This window comes from Sarcophilus harrisii, chromosome 2, assembly GCF_902635505.1.
Source record: "Sarcophilus harrisii chromosome 2, mSarHar1.11, whole genome shotgun sequence".
Classification (NCBI taxonomy): domain Eukaryota; kingdom Metazoa; phylum Chordata; class Mammalia; order Dasyuromorphia; family Dasyuridae; genus Sarcophilus; species Sarcophilus harrisii.
Window position 1 is genome coordinate 108,935,294 of NC_045427.1, and position 15,967 is coordinate 108,951,260.

General features: G+C 36.1%; 1 protein-coding gene across 1 annotated transcript in view; it reads right to left on the reverse strand.

The window, feature by feature from the left end:
• The window catches only part of RAB1A (RAB1A, member RAS oncogene family), a 42,671-nt gene extending 26,991 nt beyond the window's left edge, over positions 1 to 15,680 (reverse strand). The window contains exon 1 of the mRNA XM_031950584.1: positions 15,190 to 15,680. Coding sequence (XP_031806444.1) covers positions 15,190 to 15,212 — 23 coding nt within the window. The 5' untranslated portion in view covers positions 15,213 to 15,680. The remainder of the gene's footprint in view (positions 1 to 15,189) is intronic.
• Positions 15,681 to 15,967: the final 287 nt, after the last annotated feature.

Genomic DNA, 15,967 nt, shown 5'->3' on the forward strand with positions numbered 1-15,967 from the left:
TTATAAATGAATCAATTAAAAGACCAAAAATGACAGATTGAAAAAACCATTCAAAATATTACAAAAAGATGTCCTCAGGCGACTCAATCAGTTCCAAAGAAATGAAGCAAGCATTAAATGCTGATAAGAAATAAAGCTAGAAATATTGTTAAATAGAGGTATCGAAGGTTACCACCCATGAAGCCCATACTAAAATATATTTACTATAATAAAAAAGAGAATTACAACTAACACTGTATAAAGTGTAAAGTATAGGTACTATTAGAGAAATACAGAAATGAATGTCAGATCTGGAAGATATTACTGTATAAAGTGTATAAAGTATAGGTACTATTAGAGAAATACAGAAATGAATGTCAGATCCGGAAGATATTACTGTATAAAGTGTATAAAGTATAGGTACTATTAGAGAAATACAGAAATGAATGACAGATCTGGAAGATATATTCCAACCTACAGAAGGGTTAGAAGGAAGGAAATAACAAAGACAAGCATCATCTTCTAATAAAATGGAAGTACAAATAAAAGATCCATCAACAATTTATATAAAATGAAATTTTTAAAAGGGATTGTTAAATTTAGGTTAATAACAGAAAGAAGTATATATATTTCCTTCTTATAAAAATGCTGAACACAATCCTCACAAATCAGATAGTATCAGGTACTACATGCTAAGCAAGGAGGATACAAAAAAAGATGATTAACAAAAATCATGGGTTTGAATTGAACATTAAAAATGATTAAATGATTTATTTTATTATTATATATTAATTATATATTTTATATAATTTACATAATTTATAAAATTCATATAATTTTATTATTATATATTAATTATATATATTAAATAATTTATTTAAATAAATTAAAATTAAAATAAAAAAATAATTAAAAGTAAAAGAAAATATTTTAGCAATGATTATATCAAGAGTTTAATATGAGAATTTATAATAAACATAAGATAAAATGCTTTCGACAATAGAGCAATAATCAAAGAATGTGAATCAATTTTTGAATGTGAAAATTAAAAATGGTTATATTAGATGGAAAAGTGCTTGAATTCCCTAATCAGAGAAGCATATACCAAGAGAAGCTCAAAATATGACCATAAAGTAACTAAAATAACAAAAATAAGAAAAAAATTGAATGCAATGATTATGGAGATTCAAGAAAGAAAGAGAAATGATTTTAAGTCCCTGTTGGTGAAACTCTATATTGGTACAAGCATTTGATAGTGGCCTAAAAATATGTGTAATTAAGAGGCCCAGATCTGTAAATAAAAACTAAACCTGGGAAAGCCATCCAGGTTTCCCATTGCCCAAAAAATGACATTTAACCATCAACTGGAGATTCCTGAGAACACAATGACACTACTCAGAAAGGAAATTTTTTACCTGATATTGCAAAGTTTTCCAGATCCAACTTCCCAGAGGCTATTTCTGTCAAAAGTAAATGCACAGCACTTTATATGGTGGAACTGTGTCTACTGCAGGTTAATCTCTGGAATTAATTATCCACTCAGAAGGTGGTCTAACCCAGAGATTAAACAACTATAATGTACAAGATACTTAATAGCTAAAGTTGAGTGACAGTATACCCCTAAGAAGTTTATGATCTAATAAAGTTTTAAATAAGACCTATACACAAATGGATATTCCTCCTAAAATAAATTTACATTATAAACACACTTTCCTGTAACATCATGAAATCTCATTAACGTTTTTTTCAACTAATTTATAAGAATTTATAACCAGCCTAAATTTTTGGGTTCTCCAACTTTACCTTGACCTTATTAGCCTCAATACTGATGGAGGTTATAAAAGGTTATGGAAACTGAGTTCTAGCTCTTTTTCCTTCCCTTCACTTCAAAAACCTTTTGATGACATCCCCCCACTCTCTTTTTCCCAATAAACTTTAGAGGGGAGAGACTACCCAGGAAGAGAGTATAAAATATTCCTCAATCTAAAAAACAAACAAAAAAACTAAACTAAACCCTCCTATTTCTTCAAACTATAGTTGTATTCTTAATGGCTGGGTTCCGTTCCCCCATCTTTCTCAGCCAAAGTCCAACAAAAGGGCTGAAATTGCTATCCTCCAAAGTTACCAATGCTACCAAGTTAACTGCCAAATTTCAAATCCCATTCTTTTTTAGACTTCTCTGCACCTTTTAACATTTTCAATCATACCCTTTCCTTTTATGAATCTCTTTTTAGATTTTCACGATCGTTTTTTGGTTCTCCTTTTACTTGACCATTATTCAGTTTTCTTTTGCTCTTCCGCACTTCATTCATCTAAAGCCCAATAACAGTATCCCTTCCAAGCCTCTGCCATGGGTTCTATCCTATTCTTTTATACTATTTTACTTAGTCATCTTTTCAGTTCTCATAAACTTAATTATCAACTCTTTCTCAAATCTACTTACTGCCTCAAGTCTCTCCTCCAATCCATCCTCCACTGCTCTTGTCAAACTGATTTTCTGTTTCCAAGATGCCAGTTCCCATTCAACCCCAATGTTGTTTGATTTTTAAAACTCTTCATAACCTGGCCCATTCCACATTTTCTAGTGTTCTTATGTTACTGCCATTCACACAACTCTATATTCCAGGAACTTTGGCCTCCTTGCAGTTCTTCCCATATGACATTCCATCTCCCAGCTCCAGTGGACATTATCACTAGTCATTCCTGAATTCCTGGAATTCTCTCCCTTCTCAATTGCCTCCTCCTAGTTTCCCTTGTTTCCTTCAAGTCTCAACTAAAATCCTACCTTCTCAAAAAAGCTTTTCTCACCTTCTCTCTGACATTATGTCCAAATTATTTCTTTATATTTTCAATTCCCAGAGGACAAGTACTGCTCTTTTGCCTTTATACTCCAGTGGTTATAAACAGTGCCTGGCATATTGTAATACCTGATGACTTGACTTGTTTACACTTGCAGTCTCCATTTTCTTTCCTCTCACTCCTCAACCTTTTGCAATTTGGTTCTTACATCAGTCAAATGAAATTCTCTCTCCAAAGTTGCCAATAATCTTTTAATCGACAAATTTGATGGTCTTTATGCAGTCTTCCTCCTTTTTTGATCTATTGCAGTGATGTCAAATTCAAAGAAATAGGGCCCAATAATCCATACATAAGAATCCCTGCAAGTTACATACCAATAGTTCTGAAGTGTAATGTCATCTCTACTTTACAGTATTATCTCTACTTTGCTGCATTTTTATTTTGTTAAATATTTCCCAATTATCCTTTAATTTGGTTTGGGACCCACTGGGGAGTGTTGGTGGCTATGTTTTACCTCTGATTTACTGAATTTGACACCACTGATCACTCTCTCTCCTCCTGGATATTTTCTCCTCTCTGTTTTCATAACACTTCTCCCTTTTTGAGTTATCCCTAACCCATTCTTGGCAGTTTTTTTAGATTTTTTTGAATGCCTTGTAACATCAGTTTTCAGTTCTTTTCAGTTTGATTGCCTTTTAACATCACCATTTCTCTCTCTTCTATCCAAAAACATTAGGGGGAGGGAAGTAGTGAAACAAAACCCCATCAACTTTATCTGAAACTCCATTTCCTACTTTTACTAAGAAAAATAAAATTTAATATATTTTTACCATGTTTAACATGGTAAAATCTAGGGGAGGGAATGGGGGAAAGGGGGGGAATTGGAATATAAGGTTTTTCAAAGGTTAATGTTGAAAAAATTTATCCTTGCATATGTTTTGAAAATAAAAAAACTTTAATAAATAAAAAAATTAAAATTAAATAAATGAATGAATAAAATGGAGGGAGGGAAAGGAAAAAAAAGGAAGGAAGGGAAGAAGGAAGGAAAAGAGTAAGGAAGAAGAAAGGAAGAAAAATCCAAGTTGTATTTTGTTAGCTCTCAAAACTCCATTACTACATACTTCAAACTCTTATCATCTTTCATACATTTTTTCCTCTTATCCAGCCTGAAGAGGTAGTCCTCACTATTAGAGTTAATGCTTACCTACTTAAACTTTTGATCTTACTTCTTTTCCAAGAGCCTTGTCTTTTTCATCATCCCTTCTCATCTACAATCTCTTCTACCTACCAGATTTCCCTGCTGCCTGAAAACATGCCTCATCCATCCTTTAAAATTTTCATTTTACCAAGTCGGCTCTTAAAACTCATCTTTTCTCTCTCTTCCCTCTTTCACCGACAAAAATCCTAAAATCATTTTACATTTACTTCTATTTCCTCACTCAACCCCAATGAAGTTGGTATCCGATACTATCACTTGTTTAAAGCTTCTCCCTAAAAGATCACCAAAGACTTCTTAAATGTTAAATCTTATGGTCTTTTTTTCAAGAACTCCCTTTGACTTCTTGCAACTTTTAAATATGGATACAAATGACTACATAATCTTTTGACTGCTTTTTCTTCCCTTTGCTTCCATGAAATGCTCTCTCCCCCCTGATATTCCGGCTCCATCTCAACATCCCCTGCTAGATCACTGATTCCTCACTCCTAATAAATGAGAGCCAATCAAATGCACACTAGACTTTCTCCTCTAATTTTGCACTCGTTTCATCAGTTCCTATGGGTTTAATCATTATCTCAATGAAGACAATTCCCAAATGTATGTCATCTAGGTCTAATTTCTTACCAGAGCTCCAGTCTTACATCTCCAGCTCTACCTGCTAGATAAATCTGCAAGTACTAGCAGTAGTATCTCAGACTTACCATGTTCTTAAGAGAAATTGACAATTTCCCCAAAAACACTCATTCTCACAGGAATGCAGGTTCATACTGAGGTAATACAGTATTGAAAAAATACTGAATTTGTGAAGAGATACAGATTCAAATCTTGTTTCTGGTGATGATTAGCTGTTTATCTACAGACAAGTCCGTTAACTTCTCTAAATCAGATTCTTCTTCTGTAAAATGGGGACGGGAAATGATGTAGAATTTGTAGTTCAAGTAGGTAGGGCACAAAATTCAGGACAGAAAATATATAATAGGCAGGTAAAACTGCATCAATTTACATTACATTTTTGAATTCCTAAAGAATACAAACAAAACTGATTCAGTAAATACAATCCTATAGAATTATGAACCACTAAAAATATAAGCAAATCTAACAGTCAGATCTATGTAGGGATTGTTTGGAAAGGAAAAAAGTAGAAAAAAGTAGTTAGCATTCCATCACACAGTCCAAAAATAGTAATAGTAATAAACAGTAATAAAGGTCATATCGTTGTGCTGACTATCTTCAAAGAATATAAAGCATGAATTTTTTTAATTTTTTTTGTCTCCCCAATACCTAGGCACAGTAATTGACACAAAATACGCACTTACTGGAGGCAATGAGAATGGGAAGAAAGAGGAAGTTATAGAAAAAAGTGCAGAGGTAGAATTAATATACAATAATCCCTACCATATCTCAGAGGTTAAGGGTGAAGTGCGCCATAATATGAAAAAAGTGCATAAAATCTTTTGGACCTCCATGCCAGAGAAGTCTGAATTTTTTCTTTTACAATTTTATGGGATGTTTAACAATATCTTATTGTAAAATCTGGATTGTATTTCGTTATAGGATATATGTGGGTCAATGTGTTATCTCTACATTTCTAGCCATTGTGTATAATCTGCTGGTTTTGGCATACTTTTCAAAAACTTATTACTTATTTAACTTCAAAAAAGGAAATATGCATACTTACGAAATTAAAATAAGTATGCTATAAATATTTGTACATAGTATACAATTTTAAACATATATTTCAAGCATTTCTGACTTTCTAAACTTTTTTCTGTACAGTCTGCTGGCTTTCACATGTCATCTGCTGCTTCCACAAAACTCCCCCCAAAATTCCAATTTAATTTTTTATGCCAATCCACAATATACTGAAATCTCAAGGGGAAAGTCATAATATAAGAAGGGATAACTATCATGGTAAATGGATAAAAGTAAAGGAGAGAGTTGAGTATAAAAGTAACAATATATTGAAGTTGAAAAGGTGCAAATTGCAAAGTTTTAAAGATAAGACCTACAGAAATGATTCTTACAGCTTTATTTCACACCTAATGCATTGTCAAACAGACTATAAACATACAAGAGAAGAGAAGTCCACAAACGAACCTGAGAAATGTACAAAAGATAAATCTCCACATACTCCTAAATATTGCCTCAAATCAGTTTCTGAAATGCTCCTACTCCTTTCTCTACTTATAACTGAAAGGTTAAGAAATGCCTAGTAGCTAAATAAATTTTTGGACAAAAAATTTTTTTCTCCTCAAATCAAAACACTCAAACATAAATGAACTCTCTTCCTGGAAGGACTTTATATGACAAAATCAGCATATATAGACTTATTAGTCAGCAAGAATAAATTTGTACCTTCAGAAGGCAAGAAATTTCTTAAAAGTATACAAAATATGACTAGCATATCAATTTTTACATAAAAATTCCAATGATCCAAAAAATAAAGAATTAGTTAAAAACAAAGAGGCAATATCTACAACTTACTCTTTGAAATGTTTTCCAAGACATCTAATATAAAAATAGTAATACTTAACATGGCCATATGATAAAGAGTTTGGTGACCATATATTCCATATTTAGAAAGTGAGCCCTTTGGCAAGCTCATAGTTTGATAGCAAACAGGATTTGCCAAAAGGCAAGGAAAATCTTGGGACATTTTTGCTCAGCAAAAAACAAGAAAGAATGATCATGGTAGGTATGTGGAGAAAAAACTGCACTTGTTGGTAGCATTGCAAATTGGTTCGATCTTTCTGGAAAGGAATCGGGTAATATAGTCACCAAACTATAAAACTTCATGCACACCAGTCCAATAATTGTATTTTGGATATTATATCCCAAAATGATACCCAAAAGGGAGAAAAAGAATAAATCTGACCAAAGATGTTTATAACATCATTTGTTTACAATGAAAGAAAATCTGGAACTAATCCAAATGCCCAATACTAGAGGGGAAGAAATTATGCTATGTTAGTACAAAGAAATACTATACAGCTATTAAAATGACATGTTAAAGACTATGTTAATATAAAGAATTGTTTTTAAGAAACTAAGTGGAAACCTTCCAACATGGTTATGTGTGTATGTAGTAGAGATGAGTATATATAACAAATATAAAAGAAATCTCAAATGATGTACAGCTTGGTAATAAATTATTTTTAGTCCATAATTTTTAAAGTAATTAAACATTTAATTTATTAAAAAAAATTACAACCACAAAGTTATAAAAATTTTATTCAGATAAATCAGCAAGACATTTAGACTAATACTTTGTGGAAGAAGTAAAAATCAAAATTCCTTAGATTATGATATTTTGGACTCACCTTCTTTGTTAATAGCTATAAATTCGAACTGTGTTTTAAAATGTCTTTCACCCCAAAATTTTATCTATTTAAATGCAAATAACATCTGAGATAATGAAAGCCCTCAAGGTACAACAAAGCACTTTATTTTTTGTATTATCTCAACAATCCAGTGAGGTAAGAACTCATTTTAGAGATGAGTTGCCCGCTTAACATCTATTAAGTGCCAGAAGCAGGATTTTGAAGCCACATTGCTGACAAAAAAAAAAAAAATAAAGCAATGCAACTCTAAAGGTAGAGCAGCAATTTTGTCTTACAGTATTGTTGATTCCATGCTCTCTGGGATAATATTCCATTAACCTTGCCAACTCTTTCATTTTTCTCTCCCTCAGTCTAGAAAATGCCAGGAAATATTTTCTAGTTTTAAAAAAACAAAACCAAGAGTACTCCCCCTCCCAAAAAGTTTGACTCTGCTTGCTTCTCTGATTACCTCTCAATTTGATGCTCGACTTCCATATTACTGGCAAGTCCTAATAAAATTATATATAATGCATTATGACACAGAGATCTTTAGGAATCATCTATTACAATCCTCTCACTTTACAAATAAGGAAACTGAGGTATAGAGCTCTAATGACTACCCAAAGTCACAAGGCTATTAAGTAGCACAGTTGTTTCTTTGGACAGAAGACGAAGTAAAAAAAAACCTCAAGACCTTTAAGAGCTGTATGGCCTTGGGTAAGTCACTTAAATCTGTTTGTTTTGTTTTCTTCATTATTGTAAGACAATAATAGTACCTACCTCCCAGGGTTATTGTGAAGGGAAAAATGAGATAATATCTGTAAAATAAGCAAAAACTTAGCATAGATTGTACGCATCACATTTTATAGATGAGGAAATTATGGGCTGGATAGTTGAGACTGATCAAGGACACATAGATATTAAATAGCAGAAATGGTATTCATATCCAGGTCCTTCATTTTCCACTACCCCCTGCTTTTCTGTGTGTGTGTGTGTGTGTGTGTCTGCGCGCGCGCGTGTATGTTTGGGTTTTTTACTGAGGCAATTGGGGTTAAGTGACTTGCCCAGAGTCACATAGGTAGGTAATGTTAGGTGTCTGAGATCATATTTGAATTCAGGTCCTCCTGACTTCAGGGCTGCTACTCTATCCTCTGCGCCATCTAGTTGCCCCTTGTGTATATTTTTTTCCCCTATCAATACCCAGTTTTAATTATATACACATAGGTTTACCAAGAGCAAAGTTGATAATAATGCAAATAAATGTCATACAAAAGTTATTGGAATTAATAGCACATTTTCTTTATTCCCTGAGTTAGCAAAGTTCCCTTAAGTATTAGAGAGTCAATGAAACTTGAGGGGAATACCACATTCTTTAGCCCCTAAGGAGAGGCATCCAGAATTTCAGAAACCTGTTGTGTCAACTAATATTTATTGTCTGCTTAACAGTTTATAAAGCACTTCCATCTGGTCTTCAGAAAGACTGAGTAAGAGAAGTGCTACCATCCTCATTTTGCAGATGTGGAAACTGAGGCTCAGAGGTTAAATGATTTCCCCAGACTCAAAATTCATAGTCTGCAATCAAGATCTTTCTGACTCCAAGTCCAGCATCACTAAAATTTATCAAATTAAATTTAAAGAAAAAGTCTTCTAGAAACTAAATTGAATTTATTCTTATTTAGTGGTATGATAAATTTGTAATAAATAAAGTCTGAATATAGGTAAGTATAAACTTGCAAGGTGTTCTGTGAAATAAAATATAAATAAATATAAATAAAAATCAGTGAAATAAAACTATTCAAAAAGAATGTCCAACTTAGGTAAGCAGCTTCCTTATCTAAAAAATTAAAGAGCACTAGACTAAAATGACTTGAGTTGTGATGGAGCTCTAGATCCATAATCCCCTTTTGTTGTAAGCCTGAATGGTTGTGGAACAAAACAAAACTAAGTGGTACTAATCATGATCTTGCCTTTTCATTAGCTCCAAATTAAAAAAAAAAAAAACTTTGAAATTCCAACATTTTCCACAGCCTATATTCAAATGCTTAAAATACTATAATCAACACATTCACTTTGCCTCCCCCACCCCATAATCTTTGGATACATCATCATCTACCAATATTTGAGAAATGAAAGACTGAAGTCATTGTTCCTCCTCCAAATATTGCCAGGCTCTACTCCAGATATCAAAGCCGAAATCTTGACCCCACCTTCTACAGGAAAGCAGTGAAAAAAGTCTGACCACACCTCTTAAACCTCTTCCCTCCTCTTCCTCCCCCCAAGCAGAAAAACAAAAAAAAGGGCATTTCTCCTATATCTTTTATTAAAATTACAAGTATAGTTTAGCCAAACTGTGAAAAGTTGATAAGGCAAACCACTAAAATGGTGGGGTAGCGATTATTAGCTCATACTCATACACACCCATTCTGGCTTTTATACCAACTTTACAATGGCATTTAAAAGTTCAGGAAAAAAATCTGTGTCCTAACACACTTTAAAAACATTTAAGTATTGAAGTATATTTTCAAGGTATTAAAACTTGGAGGGCAAGACAAGTCGATAATAACAAAGGCAAGGAAAAAAACCCTAATATTTGTCCTCAGAAGTTATTTAATTTCTACCACTGAAAGTAAAGAATAAAGGCAATTAAAAAATATATATTGATAGACGTGTCAGAAAAAAATATATAAGCCAAGATAAGTTAAATATTAGAAAAAAGTTGTAAAAAAATTAATTAAAAGATTTTTGAGAGGATATAAGCAAAATGACAGATTAAAATATATATTTAATGTAGTTTCTTTCAGAATAAAGGAACAAAATGTCTCAAAAAAAAAAAAAAGTCTTCAAAAGATTTAACTATTCAGGATTGCCTTGTGTCGACTTGAGAAGTCTGGTAAAATTTTTAAATAGTAACTAAATTTAAATACATGAACTCCAAAGATCTCTTGTTCACAAAATATCCTAATGATGAAATGGTCAAAAAGAGTTCAACAACTTTTTCTGTACAACCAGATAATAAGCTAAACAATTTTAAAAGTACAACAATAAAACCAAACAGGTCTCATGCTAAAGTCCTTTCCAGCTCAAACATTCCAATATTCAACTTGTCTTTAAAATGAGCTAATAAAAAAAGGGAGAAAATGAGTTCATCAGAGATGTTTTTTTGTTTTGAAAACAAGTATTTAAATCTTAAGAGTAAGGTAGACCATATATGTAAAAAGTTTGTTTCTCTAATCTTCTATTAAAGAAACTTCATTGCTCAGAATTATAACTAGTGAACCTACAATCATTAAGAAGTCATAGGTTGTTTTTGCTTCTTCAGTCACACACAATGTCTTCCTTCACTGTCAAGTTTTTGGAAGAACTGGTTAATATTTGGAGTTTTTTTAATTTTCATAAACAAATTAAATGGCAGAGATTTACTATGAAATCTGGCGATTATTAAAAAGGTCAAATGCCCTTCAAAGTCTGCTATGGCTGAGAAAGCAAAGTCCAAAAGTTAGTTTTAAGACTTCAAAATACTAAGACTTTGGAGACATGGCATTTTAAAAGGTCAACAAATATTGCTATTAAAAAAAAAAAGACTCAAATTGATGACTTAAATTTTATGAAATCTGTGAAAAACACTATAATCAACTACAATTCTCACTATTTAAAAAAAAAAAAAAAAAACAGTGAATTCCTAAGATGGTATTTAAATATCTTTAAGAAAGTAGACTCTAATCTTTTGATTTTCAACAATACTATAATAGCTACTTTGTAAAGCTTTTTGGTTTCACATTATTAAATACTTCTTAACCAGAATCCCCATCCCATAAGTGGGCCAGAAAAATACTGCTTTAATCCCTTCTATTCCTTATTTCCCTATATTTTGAAATTAAATTAATTCAGTACCTAGTCCTAGTTTGTAGTACACTGTATTTCAAATTCTATCAAACATTCATCTCAAAATAGCCAGGTTACTAAGGAGAAAAGAGTAAAAACAACTTTAAAAGTTATCTATTATTATTATTATTAGCAACAATAAGAGCTAACATTTATATAACACCTATTATGTTCCAGGCACTATGCTAAGCACTTTATAAATATTATCTCATTTGATTCTCACAACTATTCCAGGAGGTTGGTGTTATTATGTTCTCATTTTACAGATGAGGAAATTGAGGTAAACACACAGTTATAAGTAACTTTCCCACAGCCACCAAGCACAAGAGTGTGTTCTAAGTCTAGTTTTAAATTTTACTATTACTAATGTCAAGTTTTACAATTTACAAAGTAAAAAAGTTAATGACAAAGTTGCTATAGGTAATTTCATATTAACCAATATGAAAGCCAACCCCACCCCGCAAAAAACACCCCACCCCCCCAAAATTGTCCATTCTAATCATAAGCCTCATCTACCTACCCTATTTTTTAAAATCAAATTCAGTAGCAACACTGAAAAATCGAAGAAAAAAATCTTCAAAAAGAATAATTCATTTTGGATTATAATGAATTTATCAAAATAACTTGCTTTTAAGTTATTATGGTATTAAGAAATATGAAGTTCATCCCCAATTTTTGAGAATGTCACATCACAGAACACCCCTTTTATCAATGACAAAGTATGAAAATTTGGTTGGATAGACATCAATCTAAAACCAATCTACCTAAAATCCAAAGCACAACTTTCCTCCCAAAAAAATTAGCTTTAAGAGAGCCTGAAACAATCTAGTCCACCAGCCTTCCCTTTCTTATAAAAGATGAGCTATCAGAAATCCAGAAAGGTTATGTGACTTGACCTAAGTCAGAGTTAGTGGCATACCTGAGAGCAGAACATAGATCTGACTAAGCCCAGTGCTCAGTTCTATTTTATCTTTCATCAGGCTTTTAAAAAAGGGACATTTTTGATTCTTTCAAACTTTTCCCTATATTAGTAATTCCCTAAATTAGTAATGTGAATGACAATTTATCAACTTGAAGCAAATTATTTCTAAGTATATAAATAAAAATATTTGGATTCAAATTTACAGATCATTTGTTATAAATAATATTTATCCTCAAATATAGTATAAGTTTAAATTGGAAAAAGAAGCCTCAAAATTCAAGAAAGGTGCTTTGCTAAGACTGACTTTTCAAATCAGATGGCTGACAAATTACTGTTCTTTTCCACTAAATGCTATGTCATGTAATTTTCCCCATCTGCTCAAAGATTTACAAAAACTTCCTCTTTTCAAATTCCCTTCTACTTCAACTAGACCCACTATCAGACAATCTAAGAGCAAGCATAGGTCTAACTTCTGTACTAGGGTGGAACTATTAAAAAACAGGTATCACACAACAAAGCTATCCTTATAGGACTTGTTTCTTTAACTTCATTAAAAAGCCAATGTGCAGGTAGACACATTTCATACCACATTTACTAATTTTAGTCACAAAAATCTGAAACTCACTTTAGAAACACTGGCCCTCCTTCTCCATGTCTGCCCAACAAAGTTTCCCTTGCCTTGCACATGTCCTTTCCTTTCTGCTTATCTGAGTCCTACCATTCCTTCAAAAAAGGCCAGTTCAAGTGGCTCCTTTTAGTCTTCTCCAGACACTATGATGATCTCTTCCTTCCTATGCAGCACTCATATAAGCTGTTATAAATTACAATGTAAGATAGTAAGTACATCTCTAGTTTCCAATTAAAACTGCAAAATTCCTAACGGCTGAATCCATGCCGTATTTTTATTTTTGTTCACAACTCAAGCACATTATGAACAGTGATCAAATTTGGAATGGCAAATTCTCCATGGCAGAGTTATCTGTGGAAGTTTTCCTAAGCAAACTATAGAAACCTTGATTTCAAATAATAATCATATAAATAACAATAACCCTACAGTTTTCAAAGAATCAAACCAAACCTGTGGGGTGGGTTAAGTAGATATTATTACCCCTTTTTTACAATGAGAAAATAAATTTTAAAAACGTGACTTGCCCTGATCTAATATATGATTATGATGACATGGTAGTTTCTTATATCTATCTTTAACCAAATTGAGTCTGTGTAAGAAGGTGCCTCAGCAGCAGGACCACCAACTTCTAAAGTAACAGCAAATCAGTGTTTTTGACTGTTGCCAAGAAACTGCTGAGGAGTAGTTAGGGACACCAGTCAACTCTGCAACTTTGTTCTCTTGGGGCCCCTTTTCCTATAATTTTGTAAGGAAAGTTGAAACTGCAAGACTGCAAATAAATCATAGTAACATTAGCTACATCTTCAAATATGCAGAATTCTAATCAAATATAATGCCTTCTCTGCAATTTAGTACAAACCAAAGGAAACATTTCAGTACCAAACCACAGTGTTACAAAACCTGCAGTCAGAATGCATTTTGCAAGAGCCATGTGACACACACATGACTGTCAGCTAAACTGATGGGTGGACCAGAGGGGAAGGGGTAGGGGTTCAGGGACCTTTAGCAACAACTAACTTCAAATTTTAGGAAAACATTCTTTAGTCAGGCTTTAGAAAAACCTGTCAACAGTTAACCTTTCCTTTTAACATACCTGTTTATTTTAAAAGTATCCACTTCAATCACCTCATTACTATTTGAGTAATTTTACATGTACTCAGGGAAGAAAATGGGGGAAGAATAGGAAGCCAGAATCTTCCAAAGAAAAGTGAATTCCAGTTACTAGGAAAGGTGTCAGCTATGTCACATCTGTTGTCGCTGCTTTCCGATTCAGCAAGAAAAAGAAATGCATTAACTTTTTATGACACGTCATGAAACCTCTTTCCTTATCTGCAAGCATTCAGTCATGGCAATCCAAAACTTGCACATCTACCAAAGATCCCCCCAGTTTCTCTCTCTACTATGACTTTAAGGATAAGAATAGGGACAAAACCTGCGATTTCAGTGGTATCCGAAACTCTTAGGTGAAGAAACTCGCTCTACCCTCTCCTCAGCAACCGGAGCGTCTCCGAGTGTGGCCTAGAAGCCCCGGCAGGGGTTAAGTGATTGCCTAGGGACACAAGGGTCAGTTTTTTGGTCAGAGATGGGCACTGAACCCAAGTTTCCCAAGCTTGGAGATCAGCTCTCTACCGCACACTGACAGGCTACTGGACCCGGTTCGTTTTAATTTGCTAATGATGGGTAGGCGCATTCCATTCTGACCTACAGAAAACAGCGTTTTGGAGGGCGAGGCAGTCATTCTAGCCCAAACGACCCGGTTCTTAGGACAAGAGGACTGGCTTCGCCGGCTCTACTGCAGGAAAGAAAACTCGGGGAAGGAAGTCCATTTCAGAAGTCACTCAGCTCCCCGGCCCTTCTTCGCCCCTCTCCCCTTGCCACGGTCTCCGAAGAGCGTCCGTGCTCACCTGCAGCCCGGCGGGGCCCCGAGGAAGGGGGGCAAAACAAGCTCGGGAGGAGAGCCGTTCCCCTCTCCCAGTCACCCCTCCAGCACGAGGAGGGCCAAGGGCCGGCTCTGACAGCACCTCATCCGGGCCCACGTTAGTGACAGTGCCCCGAGAAGGGAACTCCTAGTCTGGCCCTCCGAGGCAGCCTCTCTCAACCCCCCTCCCCCGCTTCCCGGGCCTGCTTCAGGGAGCCTCCATTTCACCGGACCCCGCCCCCCCCACCTGGGTCCTGCGGCTCCCTCTCAGCCGCACCCCCCCTCTGCCGTCAGACAATGGAGCCTGCCTGGCCCGGCTCGGCCCGGCTCAGAGTGGCGGGCCTCGCTGGGCTGAGCGCCGGCCGCCTCCAGCTCAGCTCATCTCGGCCCGCCCGGCCCGGCCCGGCTCAGTATCTCCCGTCCTGGGCTCCGCGTTGTCCTCTTCCTCTTCCTGCCCGGTGCCCACCCCTCATCGTCCAGTCCCGGCCTCGTCCTCGGTCCCGCTCCCAGCCCCTTACTCACTATTCGGGATTCATGCTGGACATGTCACTGCAGCTGCTGCCGCCGCCGCCGCCGCCACCTCCGCCCTTGGTACTACTGCTACTACCGCCGCTGCCGCCTTGATTCTCCGCGCCCGGAACCGACGAAAAGGAATGAGAAAATCCGTTCCGGGAGCGCAAACGTCTTCCCCCCTCCGCACCCAGTGAACACAATCAGCTGCCACTGCCGTCGCCGCCGCCGCCGCCGCCGCTACCGCCGCTCGCTTCCACCCAAAATGGCCGCCGCCGAACCAGGAAATAGGGAAGCCTCAGACCGAAGGGCCTTTACACAGCCCAGAGGGCGGCCGCACCGCACTGCATGCCGGGCAAGATAGTCCAGGCGCGTGCCTGGAGGCCCCGCAGCCAGATGGTTTGGCAAGGGGGCTGGGACTCGCTTTCCCGACGAGCCCGGCGCCCTGGGCGCATGCGCATTGAGGGAGCTGTTGACCACCCCACTTTACTCCACTTCCCCCCCCCTTTCCTCTCCCCTCCCGACCGTCTCTCGGGAGAAGGCTCCGCTCTGACTCCCCCTAGCGGATTGGCTAAAACTGAGCGGCCTCGGTGATGTCATCAGTGAAACGTGGCAGCTGGGCGAGTCAGCGACCTAAAGGGGGAGGGGGAGGTGTCAAAGGAGGGGCTGAATGGCGGGAGAGGGGTGGGGCGAGGAGCGAGGGGCGGGGAAGGGGAAGAGAGAAAGGCGCCGGGAGGAAGGAAGAAAAGGGAAGGGTCCCGCCGGAGAGGAAACCCCGGAGGGAGGAAGC